Source organism: Melopsittacus undulatus, chromosome 30 (assembly GCF_012275295.1).
Source record: "Melopsittacus undulatus isolate bMelUnd1 chromosome 30, bMelUnd1.mat.Z, whole genome shotgun sequence".
Classification (NCBI taxonomy): Eukaryota; Metazoa; Chordata; class Aves; order Psittaciformes; family Psittaculidae; genus Melopsittacus; species Melopsittacus undulatus.
The window spans coordinates 230,802-253,865 of NC_047556.1; the positions used below are offsets into that span (position 1 = coordinate 230,802).

The 23,064-nt window shown below is 49.6% G+C and overlaps 2 protein-coding genes across 2 annotated transcripts in view; one reads left to right on the top strand and one right to left on the bottom strand.

The window, feature by feature from the left end:
• Positions 1 to 1,102: 1,102 nt before the first annotated feature.
• On the bottom strand, positions 1,103 to 21,395 carry TOX4 (TOX high mobility group box family member 4). The gene is made up of 13 exons (XM_034072504.1): positions 21,338 to 21,395; positions 18,617 to 18,674; positions 17,136 to 17,204; positions 14,260 to 14,386; positions 14,060 to 14,136; positions 11,462 to 11,743; positions 10,791 to 10,827; positions 10,231 to 10,457; positions 7,831 to 7,902; positions 6,041 to 6,071; positions 5,564 to 5,613; positions 3,142 to 3,293; positions 1,103 to 1,324 (listed from the first exon to the last, which is right to left on the bottom strand). Exons 2-13 carry the CDS (start codon positions 18,620 to 18,622, stop codon positions 1,258 to 1,260), a joined length of 1,197 nt encoding a protein of 398 aa, XP_033928395.1. The 5' UTR covers positions 18,623 to 18,674; positions 21,338 to 21,395; the 3' UTR covers positions 1,103 to 1,257.
• The window catches only part of CHD8 (chromodomain helicase DNA binding protein 8), a gene marked incomplete at its 3' end in the record, with an annotated part of 90,963 nt that continues 86,679 nt past the window's right edge, over positions 18,781 to 23,064 (top strand). The window contains exons 1-2 of the mRNA XM_034072505.1: positions 18,781 to 18,848; positions 21,350 to 21,412. The remainder of the gene's footprint in view (positions 18,849 to 21,349; positions 21,413 to 23,064) is intronic.

The following is a 23,064-nucleotide window of genomic DNA, read 5'->3' on the forward strand; positions in this document are numbered from 1 at the left end:
CCCATTTTTGGGTCAAAACCCCCCATTTTTGGGTTAAAACGACACATTATTGGCTCCCCACCACCCATTTTGGGTCGAAACCCCCCATTTTTGGCCATCCAAACCCCATTTTTGGGTCGAAATCCCCCATTTTTAGGTCCCCAACCCCCATTTTGGGTCAAAACTCCCCATTTTTGAGTCGAAACCGCCCATTTTTGGTTCTCCAGCTCCTATTTTGGGTGAAAACCCCTTATTTTTGGGGTAAAATGTCCCATTTTTAGGTCCCAAGCCCAACTTTTGGGTCAAAACCCACAGTTTTTGGGTCGAAATCCCCCATTTTTGGGTCCCAAAACCCCCCATTTTTAGCCCCATTTGCCCCACACACCTAAAGGCTTCTACACCCCTTTAATAAGAACCAGGTTACAATGGGGGGGGTCTATGGGGGGGGTTGGGGGGTGCCCCATAAGTGTCTATAGGGGGATGCCCCATAAGTACCAATGGGGGGGGATGCTCCATAAGTGTCTATAGGGGGATGCCCCATAAGAGTCAATGGGGGGGATGCCACATAAGTGTCTATAGGGGGATGCTCCATAAGGGTCTATAGGGGGGATGCCCCATAGGAGTCAATGGGGATGTTGTGCCCCATAAGAGTCAATGGGGATGTTGTGCCCATAAGAGCCTATGGGGATGCTGTGCCCCATAAGAGCCTATGGGGATGCTGTGCCCCATAAGCGTCTATGGGGCCATGCCCCATAAGTACCAATGGGGGGGGGATGCTCCATAAGTGTCTATAGGGGGATGCCCCATAAGAGCCTATGGGGATGCTGTGCCCCATAAGAGTCAATGGGGATGCTGTGCCCCATAAGAGTCAATGGGGATGCTGTGCCCCATAAGCGTCTAAAGGGCCGTGCCCCATAAGTACCAATGGGGGGGGATGCTCCATAAGTGTCTATAGGGGGATGCTCCATAAGAGTCAATGGGGATGCTGTGCCCCATAAGAGCCTATGGGGATGCTGTGCCCCATAAGAGCCTATGGGGATGCTGTGCCCCATTAGAGCCTATGGGGATGCTGTGCCCCATAAGTACCAATGGGGGGGGTGCTCCATAAGTGTCTATAGGGGATGCCCCATAAGTGTCTATAGGGGGATGCTCCATAAGAGCCTATGGGGATGCTGTGCCCCATAAGAGCCTATGGGGATGCTGTGCCCCATAAGAGCCTATGGGGATGCTGTGCCCCATAAGCGTCTATAGGGCCGTGCCCCATAAGAGTCAATGGGGTCACTTGACGAAGACCACGTTGTTGGGGCTGGAGTTGCGGGCGGCGAGCCAGGCCAGGAACACGTCCCTGGATTGGGGGGAAAAACAGGGATTTTGGGTCAGAAAGGGGGATTTTGGGGTTAAAAAGAAGGATTTTGGGGTTAAAAAGAGGGATTTGGGGGGAAAAAGGGATTTTGGGGTCAGAAATGGGGATTTGGGGTTAAAAAGAGGGATTTTGGGGTCAGAAATGGGGATTTTGGGGTTAAAACCAGGGATTTTGGGTCAGAAACAGGGATTTGGGGGAAAAAAAGGAATTTGGGGTCAGAAATAGGGATTTGGGGCCATTTTTGGGGTGATTTTGGCCTTTTTTGGTGTTTTGGGGATAATTTTGGCTATTTTTAGGCCATTTTTGAGTGGCTTTGGCTGCTTTTTGGGTGTTTCTGGGCTGGTTTTGGCCATTTTTGGGCTGTTTTTGGGTGGTTTTGGCCGTTTTAGGGCATTTTTGGGGGTGTTTTGGGGTGATTTTGGCTATTTTTGGGGCCGTTTTTGGGTGTTTTTGGGGTGTTTTTAGTACCCACCTGCAGTGCCTGACCATGCTCTATCTTGGGTGTTTATGGGCCATTTTTAGCCATTTTTGGGCCGATTTTGACCATTTTCAGTCCATTTTTACCATTTTCGGGTGTTTTGGGGCCTTTTGGGGGCGTTTTTGGCCATTTTGGGGTGTTTTTTGGGGTTAATTTGGCCGTTTTTGGGGTGTTTTTAGGTGTTTTGGTGCCCACCTGCAGTGCCTGACCACGCACTCACTGCTGCAGTATCTCAGGTGTTTCTGGGCCGATTTTGGCCATTTTTGGTCTATTTTAGCCATTTCTGGGCCGATTTTGATCATTTTTGGTCCATTTTTGCCATTTTTGGGGTGATTTTGTCCATTTTTGGGGTTATTTTGTCCATTTTGGGGGTGATTTTGGTCGTTTTTGGGTGTTTTTAGTACCACGCTCTATCTTGGCCATTTCTGGGCCGTTTTTGGCCATTTTTGGTCCAATTTTGACCATTTTTGGTCCATTTTGTCCATTTTTGGGGTTATTTTGTCCATTTTTGGGGTTAATTTGGCCATTTTTGGGTGGTTTTTGGCCATTTTTAGGTGTTTTTGGTACCACGCTCTATCTTGGCCATTTCTGGGCCGTTTTTAGCCATTTTTGGGCCGATTTTGACCATTTTTGGTCTATTTTGGCCATTTCTGGGCCGATTTTCACCATTTTTGGACCGTTTTGGGGTGTTTTTGGGTGATTTTTACCGTTTTTGGGGTGTTTTGTTGCCCACCTGCAGTGCCTGACCACGCACTCACTGCTGCAGTATCTTGGGTGTTTCTGGGCCGATTTTGGCCATTTCTGGGCCAATTTTGACCATTTTTGGTCTATTTTGGCCATTTTTGGTCCATTTTTGACCATTTTTGGTCCATTTTTACCATTTTTGGGCCATTTTTGGGGTTAATGTGGCCGGTTTTGGGTGTTTTTGGCCATTTTTGGGTGTTTTCTGGCTGTTTTTATTACCACGTTCTATCTTGGGTGTTTCTGGGCCGTTTTTGGCCATTTTTGGGCCGATTTTGACCATTTTTGGTCTATTTTGGCCATTTCTGGGCCGATTTTCACCATTTTTGGACCGTTTTGGGGTGATTTTGGGTGATTTTTACCATTTTTGGGGTGTTTTGGTGCCCACCTGCAGTGCCTGACCACACACTCACTGCTGCAGTAACTTGGGTGTTTCTGGGCCGTTTTTAGCCATTTTTGGTCCGATTTTGACCATTTTTGGTCTATTTTGGCCATTTCTGGGCCGATTTTCACCATTTTTGGACCGTTTTGGGGTGTTTTTGGGTGATTTTTACCGTTTTGGGGGTGTTTTGGTGCCCACCTGCAGTGCCTGACCACGCACTCACTGCTGCAGTACTCCTCATCCCAGTCCCCACTGGCCACTGGTGGGTTCCCACATCCAGCCCGGATGCAGCGCGGGGGGGGAGGGTCCTCAGGGACCAGCTCCACTGCCAGCCCGGGGGGGGAGTCAGCCTAAGGGAACAGCACAGGCACATTGAGCCCTATTGAGTCCCATTGAAACCCATTGACTCCCATTGACTCCTATTGAGCCCCATTGGATCCCATTGAACCCAAAATTCCCCCCAAATTCCCAATTTCTCCACAAATTTTCCCCAAATTTCCCCAAAATTCCCCCCAAATTTCCACAAAATTCCCCCAATTTCCCCCCAAATTCCCCAATTCCTCCCAAATTTCCCCCATATTTCTGAATTTTTCCCAATTTCCCCCAAATTTCCCCTCAAATTTCTGCATTTCCCCAAATTCCACCCAAATTTCTGAATCTCCCCAGAAATATTCCCAAATTCCCCCAAATTTCCCCAAAATTCCCAATTTCTCCCCAAATTTCACCCATATTTCCCTGCAAATTTCCAAATTTCCCAAAAATTCCTCAAAATTTCCCAAAAAATTCCGAATTTCCCCAAAATTTCTCCAAATTCTCCCCAAATTTCCCCAAAATTCCCCCCAATTTTCCCAAAATTCCTCCAAATTTCCCAAAAATTTCCGAACTTCCCAAAAATTCTTCCAAATTCCCCCCAAATCCCCTATTTCTCCCCAAATTTCACCCAAATTTCCCCGCAAATTTACAAATTTCCCCCAAATTCCCCCAAATTTCCCCAAAATTTCTCAAATTTCCCCCAAAGTCCCAATTTCTCCCCAAACTTCCCCGCAAATTTCCAAATTTCCCCAAAATTCCCCCAAATTTTCCCAAAATTCCTCCAAATTCCCCCAAAATTACCAATTTCTCCCCAAATTTCCCCACAAATTTCCAAATTTTCCCAAAATTCCTCCAAATTCCCCCCAGATTTCCCCAAAATTCCTCTCAAATTTCCCCAAAATTCCTCCAAATTACCCCAAATTTTCCCAAAATTCCTCCAAATTTCCCAAAATTCCCAATTTTCCCCAAATTTCCCCAAATTCCCCCCAAATTTCACCATAATTCCTCCAAATTCCCCCCCAGATTTCCCCAAAATTCCCCCCAAATTCCCAATTTCTCCCCAAATCCAACCCCTCCCCCACCCCCCTCCCCATCCCCCCCTCCCCCATTTCCCCCCTCCCCACCCCCCTCCCCCTCCCCCCCCCCCACTCACCTCTCCCCCGAACTCCCCCCCCACCATCTCCACCACCTCCTCCTCGGCCTCCTCTTCTCCTCCCCCCTCCTTGGCCCCTCCCCCCCCCCGCCCCTCCCCCCCCCCGCCCCCATCACCCGGATGAATTTCCTCCACATTTCCCCAAAATTCCTCCAAATTCCCCCCAGATTTCCCCAAAATTCCCCCCAAATTTCCAAACTTCCCCAAATTTCCTCCAAAATCCCCCAAATTCCTGATTTCTTCCCAAATTTCCCCCAATTTTCCCCAAAATTCCTCCCAATTCCCCCCAAATTTCTCAATTTCCCCCAAGTTTCCCCCCAATTTGCCCCATAATACCCAATTTCTCCCCAAATTCCCCCCAAATTTCTAAATATTCCCAAAATTCCTCCAAATTTCCCAAAAATTTCCAAATTTCCCCAAAATTCCTCAACTTCCCCCCAAATTTCCCCAAAATTCTCCCCAAATTCCCAATTTCTCCCCAAATTCCCCCAAATTTCCCCAAAATTTCCAAATTTCCCCAAATTTCCATATTTCCCCAAAATTCCTCCAAATTTCCCCAAAATTTCCGTTTTTCCCCAAAATTCCTCCAAATTCTCCCCAAACTCCCCCAAAATTCCCCCCAAATTCCCAATTTTTCCCCAAATTTCACCCAAATTTCCCCACAAATTTCCAAATTCCCCCAAATTTCCTCAAAATTCCACCAAATTTTCCCAAAATTCCTCTAAATTTCCTAAAAATTTCCGAATTTCCCCAAAATTCCTCCAAATTCCCCCCAAATTCCCAATTTCTCCCCAAATTTCACCCAAAACTTCTCAAATTCCCTCCAAAATCCCAATTTCCCCCAAATTCACCAAAATTTCCCCCCAAATTTCCCAAAAATTCCTCCAAATTCCCCCCTAATTTCCCCAAAATTCCCCCCAAACTTCCAATTTCTCCCCAAATTTACCCCAAATTCCCCCCAAAATTCCAAATTTCCCCAAAATTCCTCCAAATTCCCTCCCAAATTCCCGATTTCTCCCCAGATTTCCCCAAAATTCCCCCCAAAATTTCGAAATTTCCCCAAAAATCCCCAAATTTCCCCCACCCTTCCCCTCCCCCTCCCCAATTTCCCCCCCCCACCTCCCCCCCCACTCCCCCTCCCCCCCCCCCACTCACCTCTCCCCCGAACTCCCCCCCCACCATCTCCACCACCTCCTCCTCGGCCTCCTCTTCTCCTCCCCCCTCCTTGGCCCCTCCCCCCCCCGCCCCTCCCCCCCCCGCCCCCATCACCCGGATGGGGGGGGGCAGGATCTTGATGTGGTGGGGGGGGGTGGGGGGGGTGGGGGAGGGGCTGGGGGGAGGGGCCGGAAGGGTCAACCGCAGCCGGGGGGGGGCCATGTTGGTCGTACCATGTGACTGCATGGCCTGTAATGGGGGGGGGGGTTGCAATAGGGCCCCAGTAACGGGGGGGGTGACACCAGTGGGGGTACTGGTGGGCATGGGTTGTAATGGGGGGGGTTGGAGGCGAGGGGTCGGAGGTCGCACGGGGATGACGGCGACCAATGAGGGGGCCAGGAGCTGTTTGGGGATGAGGATCTGGGTGATGGGGGGGGGGGGAGGGGGAGGGGGGGGGGAGGGGGTGGGGGGAGGGGCGGAGGGGTCGGCGTCGGGGGGGGTCGGAGGTCTGGATGGGAGAGAAAAGAGAGAAATTAGCATAAATTAGCATAGATTTAACAGGAATTGCATGATTTTAACCTAAATTTGGGGGATTTCAGACCAAATTAGAATTTCAGGCTAAATTTGGATGATTTTGGAATGAATTTGGATGATTTTGACCCAAATTGGGTGATTTTGGACCAAATTTGGATGATTTAAACCCAAACTTGGATGATTTTAACCCAAATTTGAAAAATTTTAACCCAAATTGGGATGCTTTCAACACAAATTGGGATGATTTTAACCCAAATTTGGGTGATTTCAGCCCAAATTGGGATTTCAGGCTGAATTTGGATGATTTTGGAATGAATTTGGATGGTTTTGACCCAAATTGAGATGATTTTAGACCAAATTGGGATAATTTTGGACCAAATTTGGATGATTTCAGCCCAAATTGGGATGATTTTAACCCAAATTGGGATTTCAGGCTGAATTTGGATGATTTTGGACCAAATTTGGATGATTTCAACCCAAACTTGGATGATTTTAACCCAAATTTGGATTTCAGCCCAAATTGGGATGATTTGAACCCAAATTGGGATGATTTTAACCTAAATTGGGGGGATTTCAGCCCAAATTGGGATTTCAGGCTGAATTTGGATGATTTTGGAATGAATTTGGATGATTTTGAGCCAAATTGGGATGATTTTAACCCAAATTCGGGTGATTTCAGCCCAAATTGGGATTTCAGACTAAATTTGGATGATTTTGGAATGCATTTGGATGGTTTTGAGCCAAATTGGGATGATTTTAACCAAAATTGGATGATTTTGGACCAAATTTGGGTGATTTCAACCCAAACTTGGATGATTTTAACCCAAATTTGGATGATTTCAGCCCAAATTGGGATGATTTTAACCCAAATTTGGGTGATTTCAGCCCAAATTGGGATTTCAGGCTAAATTTAGATGATTTTGGAACAAATTTGGATGGTTTTGACCCAAATTGGGATGATTTTGAACCAAATTTGGATTATTTCATCCCTAATTGGGATTTCAGGCCAAATTGGGATGATTTGAACCCAAATTGGGATGATTCATTAAAATCACATAAACCCCAAATTGGGATGAATTTACCCCAAAACAGATTGATGTTAAAAATACATTCATTAAAATAGCATAAAACCCCAAATTGGGAAGAATTCACCCCAAAGTAGAACAATATTAAAAACACCTTAACTACATCAATATAAACCCCAAATCACAATGAATTCACCCCAAAATAAAACAATGCTAAAAACACATTAATCAGAACAATATAAACCCCAAATTGGGATGAATTCACCCCAAAAGAGATAGAGGTTAAAAATACATTAATTACACCAATATAAACCCCAAATTATAATGAATTTACCCCAAAATAAACTAATACTAAAAACACATAAATCAGAACAATATAGACCCCAAATTCGGATGAATTCACCCCAAAAAAGATTGATGTTAAAAATACATTAATTACACCCATATAAACCCCAAATCTAGATGAATTCACCCCAAAACAGATTGATGCTAAAAACACATTAATTATATCAATATAAACCCCAAATTGCAATGAATTTACCCCAAAACAAAATAATGCTAAAAACACATAAATCAGAACAATATAGACCCCAAATCGGGTCGAATTCACCCCAAACTAAAACAACACTAAAACCACATCAATCAGAACAATATAGACCCAAATTGGGCTGATTTCACCCCAAATGTGCCCAGCCCCATAGCACGCACCAGGATGGCTCGGTAAGCGGCCAAGGCTTTCAGGTATTCCTTCTTGGCTGCCTCTGTCTTCCTCTTGTACACCTGGGGAGGGAACACCAAAATCACATGGTTTGGGCCCAAAATGGCTTCAAATTCTGGCAAAATTTGCCTAATTTCATACAAATTCTACCCAAATATGTCAAATGTGAAATTTCACTCAAATTCCACTCAAATTCTTCAAATTTCATCAAAATTCCTTAAATTTCACCCAAATTCCACTCAAATTCATGAAATCTCAAATTTCAAATTCCACCCAAATTCCTCCAATTTCACCCAAATTCTACTAAAATTCATTAAATCTCAAATTTCACCAAAATTCCTCAAATTTCATGCAAATTCATCCCAAATTCCTCCAATTTTACCCGAATTCCACCCAAATTCATTCAATATCAAATTTCATCCAACTCCATCCAATCTCAAATCCACAAGTTCTCAAGTTTTCACCTAGTTTTCCTCCAAAATACCCCAAATTCTCAAATTTCCACCTGAATTTTCTCTAAAATTCCCCAAATTCTCCAATTTCCATCTAAATTCCATCAAAAATTCCAAATTCCCACCTACATTTCCTTCAAAATTCTGATTTTCTCCCTAAATTTCCTCCAATTCTGCAATTTCTACCTAACTTTCCTCCAAAATTTCACAAATCCTTCAATTGTCACCTAAATTTCTTCAAAATTTCACAAGTTCTCCAATTTCCACCTGAATTTCCTCCAAAACTTCACAAATTCTTCAAATTTCACCTAATTTTTTAAAATCTCACAAATTCCTTAATTTTCCTCTAAATTTTCTCCAAAATTCTCAAAGTTCTTCCTAAATTTTCTGCAAAGTTCTCAAATTTCCACCTGAATTTCCTCCAAAATTCTACCTAAATTTCCACCAAAATTCGATTTCCATGTAAATTTCTTCCAAAATTCCAAATTTTTACCTAAATTACGTTCAAAAATCCAAAAATTCTCAAAATTTCACCTATGTTTCTTCCAAAATTCTCAAATTTTTACCTAAATTTCAATTTTTCCAATTTCCACCTAAATTTCCTCCAGAATTCCAAATTTCACCCAAATCTCCTCCAAAATTCCAAATTTCCACCTAAATTTACTCCAAAATTCCAGATTTCCCCCTAAATTTCTTTCAAAATTCTGATTTTTCACCTAAATTTCTTCTAAAATTCTCAGATTTTTACCTAAATCCCCTCTAATTTTCCAATTTACAACTAAATATCCTCCAGAATTTCCAAAATTCTCCAATTTTCACCCAAATTTCCTCCAAATTTCCAAATTTCATCCAAAATTTTCAAATTTTCCCCTAAATTCCCCCCAAATTCTCCTATTCCCCCCCCCATTAATCTGTACCTGTTTCTGCTCCTCCCCCAGACTGTCCCACATGGAAGCCACGATCTTGGACACCTCCCCAAAGGTGGCGCTGGGATTCTGCCCCTTGATGGCAGCCACCTAAATGTCCTTCCAAATTCCAAATTTCCCCCTAAATTCCCCAATTCTCCAATTTCTACCTAAATTTCCTTCAAATTTTCACAAATTCTTCAATTTTCACCTAAATTTCTTCAAAATTTCACTAACTCTCCAATTTCCACCTAAATTTCCTCCAAAATTTCACAATTCTTTCAATTTTCACCTATATTTCAAAATATCAGAAATTCTCAAATTTTCTAGATTTCCTCCAAAATTCTCCAATTCCCTCCTAAATTTCCTCTAAAATTTCACAACTTCCTCAATTTTCACCTATATTTCAAAATTTCACAAATTCTCAAATTTTCCTCTAAACTTCCTCCAAAATTTTCAAATTTTCTCCTAAACTTTCTCAAAAATTCCAAAATTTCACCCTGAATTTCTTCCGAAATTCTCAAATTTTCACCTGAATTTCCTCTGAAACTCCAAATTTCCTCCAAAATTTTCAATTTCCTCTTAAATTTCCTTCAAAATTCCAAATTCTCACCTAAATTTCCTCCAAAATTCCAAATTTCCTCCAAAATTTTCAAATTTCCTCCTGAATTTCCTTCAAAATTCCAAATTCTCACCAAAATTTCCTCCAAAATTCAAAATTTCCTCCAAAATTTTCAAATTTCCTCCTAAATTTCCTCCTAAATTCTCAAATTTTTTCCTAAATTTCCTCCAAAATTCCAAATTCTCACCCAAATTTCCTCCAAAATTCCAAGTTTCCTCCAAAATTCTCAAGTTTCCTCCTAAATTCCTCCAAAATTCCAAATTCTCACCCAGATTTCCTCCAAAATTCGAATTTTCCTCCAAAATCTTCAAATTTCCACCTAAATTTTCTCAAAATTTTCAAATTTGTCCAAATTTTGTATAAATTTTGTCCAAATTTCTCCAAATTCTCGAATTTTCCCCCAAATCTCACCTGTTTCTGCTCCTCCCCCAGACTATCCCACATGGAGGCCACGATCTTGGACACCTCCCCGAAGGTGGCGCTGGGATTCTGCCCCTTGATGGCAGCTTGTGTGTCCCGGAAGAACAGGGCATAGGCAGACACAGGCTTCTGGGGCTCATTGGGGTCCTTCTTCTTCTTGCCCTTCTTGGGGGGCTTGCCCCGAACACGGGGGGGGTCGCAGGGGCCGGGGGGCGGAGCTAGAGGGGGGGGGGAGGGGGCGGGGGGGGCCTGGGGGGGGGGGGGGGGAGGAATGGGTGGGAAATAGAAGGAAATGGGAAAATTGTAAGAAAATGAAAGTTTGGTTGATATTGAAATAAGTCAGATTTTGGGGCATTTTGGGGCAATTTTGGTCAATTTGGGGTGATTTTGACTCATTTTGGGGCAATTTGGGTTATTTTGGGGCAATTAGGGGTCATTTATTGGGATTTTGGGTCATTTTGGGTCTATTTTGGGCTGTTTTGGGGTGATTTTCGCTCATTTTGGGGTGATTTCAGCTCATTTTGCAGTGATTTTGGCTCATTTTAGGTAACTTAGAGTCATTTTGGGCAATTTAGGGTCATTTTGGGGCTATTTGGGGCAATTTTGGGTCATTTTGGACCCATTTTCATCATTTTAGGGCAATTTTGGTCATTTTGGGGTGATTTTGTGTTATTTTGAGTAATTTTGAGGTATTTTGGGTCATTCTAGGGCAATTTTGGGTCATTTTGGGGCATTTTAGGTCATTTTGGGGCAATTTTGGGCAATTTGGAGTAATTTTGGCTCATTTTGGGGCGATCTGGTTCATTTTGGGACATTGTGGGTCAATTTTGGCTCATTTTGGGGTGATTTGCGGTCATTTGGGGGCAATTTTGGACAGTTTTGGGTCATTTCAGGTCATTTTGGGGCTATTTCGGGTCATTTTTGGGTATTTTAGGTCATTTTGGGGTGATTTTGGGCAATTTTGGGTCATTTTGGCTCATTTGGGTCAATTTTGGCTCATTTTTGGGCGATTTTGGCTCATTTTGGGGTCATTTTGGCTCATTTTGGGGTGATTTTGGCTCATTTTGGGGCAATTTTGAATCATTTTGGGGTATTTTAGGTCATTTTGGGGCGATTTTGGGCAATTTTGGGTCATTTTGGCTCATTTTTGGGTGATTTTGGCTCATTTTGGGTCAATTTTGGCCCATTTTGGCTCAATTTTGACCTATTATGGTCTGCTCACCCTCCGGAACTCCTCAGCCTCCTCCTCCTGCATAGACCCCGTTGGGGATGGGGGGGGCGAGAGCCTCTCCTCGGGGGGGGGCGGGGCCTCCGCTTGGGGGGGGGGAGGGGGGGTTCCGCTTCCTGCCCCCCCATTGGCTCCCAGGCTCAGCCCCAGCTGCGTGCTGAGCTCTGATTGGTCGATGGTGGTCAGCTGACCCGGGCCCAGCAGCCCCGCTATGGGGACGTCGATGGTGACGGGGGGGGTGGTGCTGTAGGGGGTGCTCATGGAGGCCTCCAGCTCCTATGGGGGGGGGAACAGACCCAAAACCAGCGGTTTTTAACCCAAAATTGGGCTCTGGGCACCGAAAAAGACATTTTTCACCCCAAAAATGTGATTTTCCACCCCAAAAATGGCTTTTCCACCCCATAGACCCCTATATCTGCCCATATCCCTCCCATATTCCCCTATAGGCCCCCATATCCCCTCTATAGACCCCCATATCCCCCCATACCGCCCATATGTCCCCATATCCACCCCATACACCCCATAGAGCTCTATACCCCCCCATTGAACCCCATATCCCCCCATTGACCCCCATATCCCCCCATTGACCCCCATATCCCCCCATATAGACACCCATATTCCCATTGACCCCCATATCCCCCCTATAGACCCACATACCCACCCCATATCCCCCCATAGCCCCCTTTAACCCCCCATAGACCCCTATATCCCCCCCTATACCCCCCATATCCACCCCATATCCCCCCTGTATCCTGCCATACCCCCCCATTGACCCCCATATCCCACCCCATATCCGCCCCATAGACCCCCATATCCCCCCCATAGACCCCCATATCCCCCCATAGACCCCCATACCCCCCCATAGACCCCTATATACCCCCATATCCCCCCCATTGACCCCCATATCCTGCCCCATAGCTGCCCCACATCTCCCCCTTACCATAGCCAGCAGCCCAGCTCCCTGCTCCATAGACCCCCATACCCCCCCATATCCCACCCCATAGACACCCATATCCCACCCCATAGACCCCCCATATCCACCCCATAGACCCCCATATCCCCCCCATAGACACCCATATCTACCCCATACCCCCCCCATATCCTGCCCCATATCCACCCCATAGCCGCCCCACACCCCCTTACCATAGCCAGCAGCCCAGCTCCCTGCCCCATAGACCCCCATACCCCCCCATATACCCCCATATGCCACCCCATAGACCCCCATATCCCCCCCATAGACCCCCATACCCGCCCCATATCCCCCCATATCCTGCCCCATAGACCCCTATATCCCCCCATAGACCCCCATATCCCCCCCATATCCCCCCATAGACCCCAATACCCACCCCATACCCACCCCAAAGACCCCCATATCCCGCCCCATATCCTGCCCCATAGCCCCTTACCATAGCCAGCAGCCCAGCTCCCTGCTCCATTGACCCCTATACCACCCATACCCCCCATATCCCCCCCATTGACCCCCATAACCCCCCATACCCACCCCATAGACCCCCATATCCCCCCATAACCCCCCATACCCACCCCATAGACCCCCATATCCTGCCCCATACCCCCCCCATATCCTGCCCCATACCCACCCCATATCCCACCCCATAGCCACCCCATATCCTGCCCCATAGCCCCTTACCATAGCCAGCAGCCCAGCTCCCTGCCCCATACCCCCCCATACCCCCCCATACCCACCCCATAGACCCCCATATCCCACCCCATAGCTGCCCCATAGCCCCTTACCATAGCCAGCAGCCCAGCTCCCTGTTCCATTGACCCCCATACCGACCCCATATCCCCCCATACCCCCCCCACACCCACCCCATAGACCCCCATACCCGCCCCATAGACCCCCATATCCACCCCATATCCCCCCATAGACCCCCACACCCCCCCCACACCTACCCCATAGCCGCCCCACACCCCCTTACCATAGCCAGCAGCCTGGCTCCCTGCCCCATAGACCCCCATATCCCCCCATATCCCCCCCATACCCCCCAAACCCACCCCATAGACCCCCATACCCACCCCATAGACCCCTATATACCCCCATATCCACCCCATAGACCCCCATATCCCCCCCATATCCACCCCATATCCCCCCATAGACCCCTATACCCCCCCATACCCACCCCATACCCACCCCATAGACCCCTATATCCCCCCATATCTACCCCATAGACCCCCATAGACGCCAATACCCACCACATATCCCACCCCATAGACCCCTATATACCCCCATATCCCCCCCATAGACCCCTATATCCCCCCCATAGACCCCAATACCCACCCCATAATCCCCCATACCCACCCCATATCCTGCCCCATATCCCACCCCATAGCCACCCCATAACCGCCCCATAGCACCCCTTACCATAGCCAGCAGCCCAGCTCCCTGCCCCATAGACCCCCATACCCCCCCACACCCACCCCACAGACCCCCATATACCACCCATAGACCCCTATATACCCCCATATCCCCCCTATATACCCCCATATCCCCCCCATACCCACCCCATAGACCCCCATAGCTGCCCCATACCCCCCCCATAGCTGCCCCATAGCCACCCCATAGCCCCTTACCATAGCCAGCAGCCCAGCTCCCTGCTCCATCAGCGCATGCCCCATCCCCATCTCCAACCCCTGCACCCCATAGTGGGGCGGGGGGGGGGGAGGGGCCACTTGGGGGGCAGGGGGAGGGGCCACTTGTGGGGCGGAGCCGGGGGGGGGAGGGGCGGAGAAGTCCGGGTCCGGACTCCCCCCTCCCCCACCCCCACCCCCTCCGGCCCCTCCCCCCACCCCTGCCCCATTGCTGCCCCCCAAGTCCTCGAAGTGACCCACGACGTCCGAGTCCAATGGGATCGGGGGGATCTCGAACTCCTCATCCCCCAGGCTGGGGGTGTGGAAGGTCTATGGGGGGATATAGGGTCTATGGGGTCTATGGGGTAATGGGGGTCTATGGGGCTATGGGGCACAATGGGGTTAATGGGGGATATGGGGGGGTATGGGGTCTATAGGGCTATGGGGGGATGGGGGGATCTCGAACTCCTCATCCCCCAGGCTGGGGGTGTGGAAGGTCTATGGGGGCAATGGGGTTAATGGGGGATATAGGATCTATGGGGCTATGGGGGGATATGGGGGACAATGGGGTTAATGGGGGATATGGGGGGATATAGGATCTATGGGGCTATGGGGGGATATGGGGTCTATGGGGTAATGGGGGGATATGGGGTAATGGGGGCTATGGGGTGATTGGGGCTATGGGGGGATGGGGGATCTCGAACTCCTCATCCCCCAGGCTGGGGGTGTGGAAGGTCTATGGGGGCAATGGGGTTAATGGGGTTAATGGGGTCTATGGGGTGTATGGGGCTATGGGGGGATATGGGGTCTATGGGGTCTATGGGGCTATGGGGGGATATGGGGTAATGGGGGCTATGGGGTAATGGGGGCTATGGGGGGATTGGGGGGATCTTGAACTCCTCATCCCCCAGGCTGGGGGTGTGGAAGGTCTATGGGGGCAATGGGGTTAATGGGGTCTATGGGGGGCAATGGGGTCTATGGGGCTATGGGGGGATATGGGGTCTATGGGGAGATATAGGGTCTATGGGGGGATATGGGGTCTATGGGGTAATGGGGGCTATGGGGGTCTATGGGGTTATGGGGGGATATGGGGTTATGGGGCTATGGGGGATGGGGGGATCTCGAACTCCTCATCCCCCAGGCTGGGGGTGTGGAAGGTCTATGGGGCACAATGGGGTTAATGGGGGGGTTATGGGGGGATATGGGGTCTATGGGGTAATGGGGTCTATGGGGGGATGGGGGGATCTCGAACTCCTCATCCCCCAGGCTGGGGGTGTGGAAGGTCTATGGGGCACAATGGGGTTAATGGGGTCTATGGGGTCTATGGGGCTATGGGGCTATAGGGCACAATGGGGTTAATGGGGCTATGGGGGGATATGGGGTTATGGGGGTCTATGGGGTGATGGGGTCTATGGGGTGATGGGGGCTATGGGGTGATGGGGGCTATGGGGGGATGGGGGGATCTCGAACTCCTCATCCCCCAGGCTGGGGGTGTGGAAGGTCTATGGGGGCAATGGGGTTAATGGGGTCTATGGGGGGATATAGGGTCTATAGGGTCTATGGGGCACAATGGGGTTAATGGGGTCTATGGGGGGATATGGGGGAATATGGGGTCTATGGGGTAATGGGGGCTATGGGGGGATGGAGGGATCTCGAACTCCTCATCCCCCAGGCTGGGGGTGTGGAAGGTCTATGGGGCACAATGGGGTTAATGGGGGCTATGGGGGGATATGGGGTCTACGGGGTCTATGGGGTGATGGGGGGATATGGGGTTATGGTGGTCTATGGGGGCTATGGGGGGATATAGGGTCTATGGGGCTATGGGGGAATATGGGGTTATGGGGGTCTATGGGGCTATGGGGGGATATGGGGTAATGGGGGCTATGGGGGGATGGGGGGATCTCGAACTCCTCATCCCCCAGGCTGGGGGTGTGGAAGGTCTATGGGGGGCAATGGGGTTAATGGGGATCTATGGGGGGATATGGGGTCTATGGGGTAATGGGGGCTATGGGGGCTATGGGGGGATGGGGGGATCTCGAACTCCTCATCCCCCAGGCTGGGGGTGTGGAAGGTCTATGGGGCACAATGGGGTTAATGGGGGATATAGGATCTATGGGGCTATGGGGGGATATGGGGGACAATGGGGTTAATGGGGTCTATGGGGTGATGTGGGGTGATGGGGGTCTATGGGGCTATGGGGCAATGGGGTAATAGGGGTCTATGGGGTAATGGGGTTAATGGGGGTCTATGGGGTCTATGGGGCTATGGGGGGATATGGGGTCTATGGGGGGCTATGGGGTGATGGGGGCTATGGGGGGATGGGGGATCTCGAACTCCTCATCCCCCAGGCTGGGGGTGTGGAAGGTCTATGGGGGCAATGGGGTTAATGGGGGATATGGGGCTATGGGGGATATGGGGCTATGGGGGGATATAGGATCTATGGGGTTATGGGGGGATATGGGGCTATGGGGCAATGGGGGGCAATGGGGTAATGGGGGTCTATGGGGCTATGGGGGGATCTCGAACTCCTCATCCCCCAGGCTGGGGGTGTGGAAGGTCTATGGGGGCAATGGGGTTAATGGGGTCTATGGGGTTTCTGGGGCTATGGGGCAATGGGGTATATGGGGCTATGGGGGGATATGGGGGCCATGGGGCTATGGAAGGATATGGGGTAATGGGGGCTATGGGGTCTATGGGGGTCTATGGGGTAATGGGGGCTATGGGGGGATGGGGGGATCTCGAACTCCTCATCCCCCAGGCTGGGGGTGTGGAAGGTCTATGGGGGCAATGGGGTTAATGGGGTCTATGGGGCTATGGGGCAATGGGGGGCAATGGGGTAATAGGGGTCTATGGGGTAATGGGGGCTATGGGGGGATGGGGGTCTATGGGGGGATATGGGGGTCTATGGGGTAATGGGGGTCTATGGGGGTTAATGGGGGGCTGGGGGGAATGGGGCTAATGGGGGCAATAGGGGCAATAAAGCTCTATAGAGTAATGAAACAATGGGGTCTTTATGGGTCCCTATGGGTCTCTATGGGTCTCTATGTGTCCCTATGGGTCCCTATGGGTCCAGCCTCACCTCTGCCCCACTGAGGAAGGGGTGAGCGCTGCCAGTGATGGCCAGGAAGTTGTCACTGCCGCCAGGGAACTGTGGGGAGCAGAGAGTCAGAACCTGCCCCATAGACACCCCATAGATCCCACCCCATAGATCCCACCCCATAGACCCCATAGATCCCACCCCATAGACCCCATAGCTCCCACCCCATAGACCCCATAGATCTCACCCCATAGACCCCATAGATCCCACCCCATAGACCCCATAGATCCCACCCCATAGACCCCATAGATCCCATAGATCCCACCCCATAGACCCCATAGATCCCACCCCATAGATCCCACCCCATAGACCCCATAGATCCCATAGATCCCACCCCATAGACCCCATAGATCCCATAGATCCCACCCCATAGACCCCATAGACCCCATAGGTCCCACCCCATAGATCCCACCCCATAGATCCCATAGATCCCACCCCATAGATCCCACCCCATAGACCCCATATATCCCACCCCATAGATCCCATCCCCACCCCATAGATCCCATAGATCCCACCCCATAGATCCCACCCCATAGACCCCATAGATCCCACCCCATAGATCCCACCCCATAGACCCCATAGATCCCACCCCATAGACCCCATAGATCCCACCCCATAGATCCCACCCCATAGATCCCATAGATCCCACCCCATAGACCCCATAGATCCCACCCCATAGATCCCACCCCATGGACCCCATAGACCCCATAGACCCCATAGATCCCATAGATCCCACCCCATAGACCCCATAGATCCCATAGATCCCACCCCATAGACCCCATAGACCCCATAGGTCCCACCCCATAGATCCCACCCCATAGATCCCATAGATCCCACCCCATAGATCCCACCCCATAGACCCCATAGATCCCACCCCATAGATCCCATCCCCACCCCATAGATCCCATAGATCCCACCCCATAGATCCCACCCCATAGACCCCATAGATCCCACCCCATAGATCCCATTCCCACCCCATAGATCTCACCCCATAGACCCCATAGACCCCATAGACCCCATATATCCCACCCCATAGACCCCATAGACCCCATAGCTCCCACCCCATAGACCCCATAGATCCCACCCCATAGACCCCATAGACCCCATAGATCCCATCCCCACCCCATAGACCCCATAGATCCCATAGGTCCCACCCCATAGATCCCACCCCATAGACCCCATAGACCCCATAGATCCCACCCCATAGATCCCATAGATCCCACCCCATAGATCTCACCCCATAGACCCCATAGACCCCATAGATCCCACCCCATAGACCCCATAGACCCCATAGATCCCACCCCATAGACACCCCATAGACCCCATAGATCTCACCCCATAGACCCCATAGACCCCATAGATCCCACCCCATAGATCCCACCCCATAGACCCCATAGATCCCACCCTATAGACCCCATAGATCCCACCCCATAGACCCCATAGATCCCATATCTCCCATTCACCTCCATTGCCTCCGTCCCCACCGCTCCCCACCGGAACTCCGCCCTCCACTTCCGCTCCCTGTTAACCATAGAGTCCCATAGACTCACCCCTTGGAGGACCGACCCAGAGCGCCCCCCTCCCGCCGGAACCGGAAGTGAAGGGGGAAAGGGGGAGGGACCGGAAGCGGAAGTGGGCGGGGGCATAGAGGCGGCGGCGGAGGGGCAGAGCGGCCCCCGCGTCATGGCGCGGGAGGTAAACGTCATCGGCGGCGACGGGGGGGGGGGGAGGGGGGAGGGGGGGTGGGGGGGGCGGGGTTATAGGGTGCTATAGGGGGCTATGGGGGTGTATAGGGGTCTATGGGGGTCTATGGGGTGCTATGGGGGGGGTATGGGGGTATAGAGGCCTATGGGGGTGTATAGGGGTCTATGGGGGGTATAGGCCGCTATAGGGGTCTATGGGGGGGATATGGGGCACTATAGAGGTCTATGGGGGGATATAGTGGGCTATAGAGGGGGGATATGGGGTGCTATGGGGCGCTATGGTGGTCTATGGGGTACTATAGGGGGTCTATGGGGGGCTATGGGGTGCTATAGGGGCCTATGGGGGGGATATGGGGTGCTATAGGGGGGGATATGGGGCACTATAGGGCTCTATGGGGGGATATAGTGGGCTATAGAGGGGGGATATGGGGTGCTATGGGGGTCTATGGGGGTCTATGGGGGGGTATAGGCCGCTGTAGGGGCCTATGGGGGGGATATGGGGTGCTATAGGGGTATACGGGTGGTATATGGGGCTATAGGCCTCTATGGGGGGGATATGGGGCACTATAGGTGCAATATGGTGCACTATATGTGGGATATGAGGCACTATAGGGGTCTGTGGGGGGGTATAGTGGGCTATAGAGGGGGATATGGGGTGCTATGGGGGTCTATGGGGGGATATTGGGCTCTATAAATGGGATATGGGGTGCTATAGGTGGGATATGGGGCACTATAGGGGTCTATGTTGGGGGTATGAGGCACTATAGGGGTCTATGGGAGAGATATGGGGCACTACAGGTGGGATATGGGGTGCTATTGGGGTCTATTGGGGGGTATAGGGGGCTATGGGGGGGGCTATGGGGTGCTATAGGGGGCTATGGGGGGATATAGTGGGCTATAGAGGGGGGATATGGGGTGCTATGGGGGTCTATGGGGGGTATGGGGCACTATAGGGGCCTATGGGGGGGATATGGAGTGCTATAGGGGGGCATATGGGGTGCTATGGGGGAGTATAGGCCACTATAGGGGCCTATGGGGGGGATATGGGGTGCTATAGGGGGGGATATGGGGTGCTATGGATGGGTATAGGCCACTATAGGGGCCTATGGGGGGGATATGGGGTGCTATAGGGGGGATATGGGGTGCTATGGGGGGGGTATAGGCCACTATAGGGGTCTATGGGGGGGATATGGGGCACTATAGGGGTGTATGGGGGGATATAGTGGGCTATAGAGGGGGGATATGGGGTGCTATGGGGGTCTATGGGGTACTATAGGGGGTCTATGGGGGGCTATGGGGTGCTATAGGGGGCTATGGGGGGGTATGGGGCACTATAGGTGGGATATGGGGGGCTATAGGTGGGATATGGGGCACTATAGGTGGGATATGGGGCACTATATGGCTCTATGGGGGGATATGGGGTGCTATAGGTGGGGTATGGGAGGGATATGGGGTGCTATAGGTGTCTATGGGGGGTATTGGGCACTATAGGGGTCTATGGGAGGGATATGGGGTGCTATAGGTGGGATATGGGGCACTATAGGTGGGATATGGGGTGCTATAGGGGTCTATGGGGCGGGATATGGGGCGCTATAGGGGTTTATGGAGGGATATAGGGCACTATAAGGGTCTATGGGGGGGGATATGGGGTGGTATAGAGGACTATGAGGTGTTGTAGAACACTATATGTGGGATATGGGGCACTATAGAGGTCTATGGGGGGGATATAGAGCACTGTAGGTTGCATATGGGCCCCTATAGCAGTCTATAGGACCCTTATGTGAAGATATATGGCACTACGTAAGAGATATAGAGCACTATAAGGATCTATGGAAGAATTATATGAGGCCATAGGGGGGATATGGGGCACTATAGGGGCCTATGGGGGGTATATGGGGCCATAGGGGGGATATTGGACACTATAGGGGAGTCCTATAGGGGCTGCATGGGGCTGGAGGGGGATAGGGGGCACTATAGGGGCTTATAAGGCAGTTCTATGGGGTTATAAGGGAGATAAGGCAGAATATAGGGGATCTATGGGGTGATATGGGGGCATATAAGGGATCTATGGGGGATATAGGGGTCAATGGGGGGGATATGGGGGTCTATGGGGGGGATATAGGAGTCTATGGGGGGGATATGTGGGTCAATAGGGGGGATATGGGGGTCTGTGGGGGGATATTGGGGTCTATGGGGGGGATATGGTGGTCTATAGGGGGGATATGGGGGTCAATAGGGGGGATATAGGGGTCTATGGGGGGGATATAGGGGGTATGGGGGGGCTATGGGGGTCTATAGGGCAGATATAGGGATCTATAGGGGGGATATAGGGGTCTATAGGGAGGATATAGGGGTCTATGGGGGTCAATGGGGGGGATATGGGTGTCTATAGGGGGGTATAGGGGTTTATAGGGGGATATAGGGGTCAATGGGGGGGCTATAGGGGCTGGAGATGGCTCCGCCCCTTGGATGACATCATACCTCCCTCTGTAGGATCGAGAGCTCTGATTGGCTGACAGCTCCTCGCGGCTCCTGTGACGTCATCGGGAGGCAAAGGTGAGGGCGGGGCCAAGGACATGTCCCCTAAGGAGCAGGGCTCCTATTGGTCAATGGGGTCAATGGGGGTCAATGGGATCAATGGGGACCAATGGGGTCAATGGGGACCAATGGGGTCAATGGGACCCAATGGGGTCAATGGGGACCAATGGGGTCAATGGGGGCCAATGATTGGCCAATGATCAAAACCCACCAAAAAGACCCATTTTTCCCCAAAATTGAAGCATTTTTTCCCCATTTCCGCCCCAAAAATGGGTGATTTTGGGCAAAAAGTCCCTTTTGTTACCAAAAACCTTCAATTTGGTGGAAAACGCCTCAAATTTGGGGCCAAAAAGGGAAATTTTGGGGGTTTTGGTGGTGTCAGAACAAAAAAAGGTAGTTTAGGAAGCAGCAAAATGGTTAAAAATGGGTTTTTTGGCCCAATTTTGCTACTGGTTTGGGGAGAAAAAGAGATTTTTTGGTGTGAAAAAGGGCAAAAAAGGGTTTTTTTAATGAATTCCTTTGAAAAATGTGGAATTTAAGTGAAAATTGAGGAATTTTGGGGGATTTTTGTGGATTTTTAGTGAATTTGCTCAATTTTTCACCAAAAATTACGAATTTTAGAGCAAATTTGGTGAATTTGAGGCAATTTTAGTGAAATTGGTGATTTTTAGCACAAATCCATGGAATTTGGGGTGAAAAGGATGAAATTTGGGTCAAATTGGGTTGATTTGAAGAGAATTTGGTGAATTTGAAGTGAATTTGAGGCAATTTTAATGAAATTGGTGATTTTTAGGGCAAATCTGTGGAATTTGTGGTGAATTGGACAAAATTTGGGTCAAATTGGGTTGATTTGAGGGGAATTTGGTGAATTTGATGTGAAATTTTTGGTGTTTTGAGGCAATTTTGGGGATTTTCAGGTAAATTCGATAATTTTTGAAGTTTTCTGCATCATTTTACCACCAAAAAGGTGAATTTTGGGTTTTTTTAGCCCATTTGCCCAAATTTCAGCTTTTTAAGAACTTGGGACCCAATTTTCCTCTAAAATAGGGGGATTTTGGTGTTTCTGTTAACAAAAACAACCATTTTGATGGATTTGGCTGCATTTTTGGGTTAAAACACTTGGTTTTGAGGCATTTCCCCCCAAAATCCCCTCAAAAATGGTCAATTTTGGAATTTCCCCCCATTTTCTGTGGTAAAACCTCCATTTTGGGTGGAAAAACCTCAATTTTGGGTGTTTTTTGAGGAAAAAAGCCCATTTTTGAGGTGTTTTGCTGCCATTTGTTGCTTCAAGCCCCATTTTGGGCTTAAAAACTGCTATTTTGAGCGCATTTTGCCACAAAAATGATGAATTATGAACATTAATTCCTTTTATTCACCTCAAACGGGGTTTTTGGTGTCATTTTAGTCTATTTTGGGGGCGTTTTTAGTCTATTTTGGTGTCATTCTAGTCTATTTTGGGGTCTTTTAGTCTATTTTGGGGTCATTTTAGTCTATTTTGGGGTGTTTTACTCCATTTTGCGGTCATTTTACTCCATTTTTGGGGCATTTTACTCCATTTTTGGGTCGTTTTACTCCATTTTGGGTCGTTTTCCTCCATTTCGGTGCATTTCACCCAATTTTCCCTGCTTTTTGACCCTTTTTGCCCCAAATCCCCTCAAATCACCCCATTT

Bases quoted from the DNA above. Each gene is read 5' to 3' on its own strand.
- TOX4 (XM_034072504.1), bottom strand. The intron at 3,294-5,563 runs GTGAGTGGGGGG...CTGTTCCCTTAG, and splicing joins GGGGGGAGTTCGGGGGAGAG to GCTGACTCCCCCCCCGGGCT. The intron at 1,325-3,141 runs GTGGGCACCAAA...CCCCCAATCCAG, and splicing joins TGCGTGGTCAGGCACTGCAG to GGACGTGTTCCTGGCCTGGC.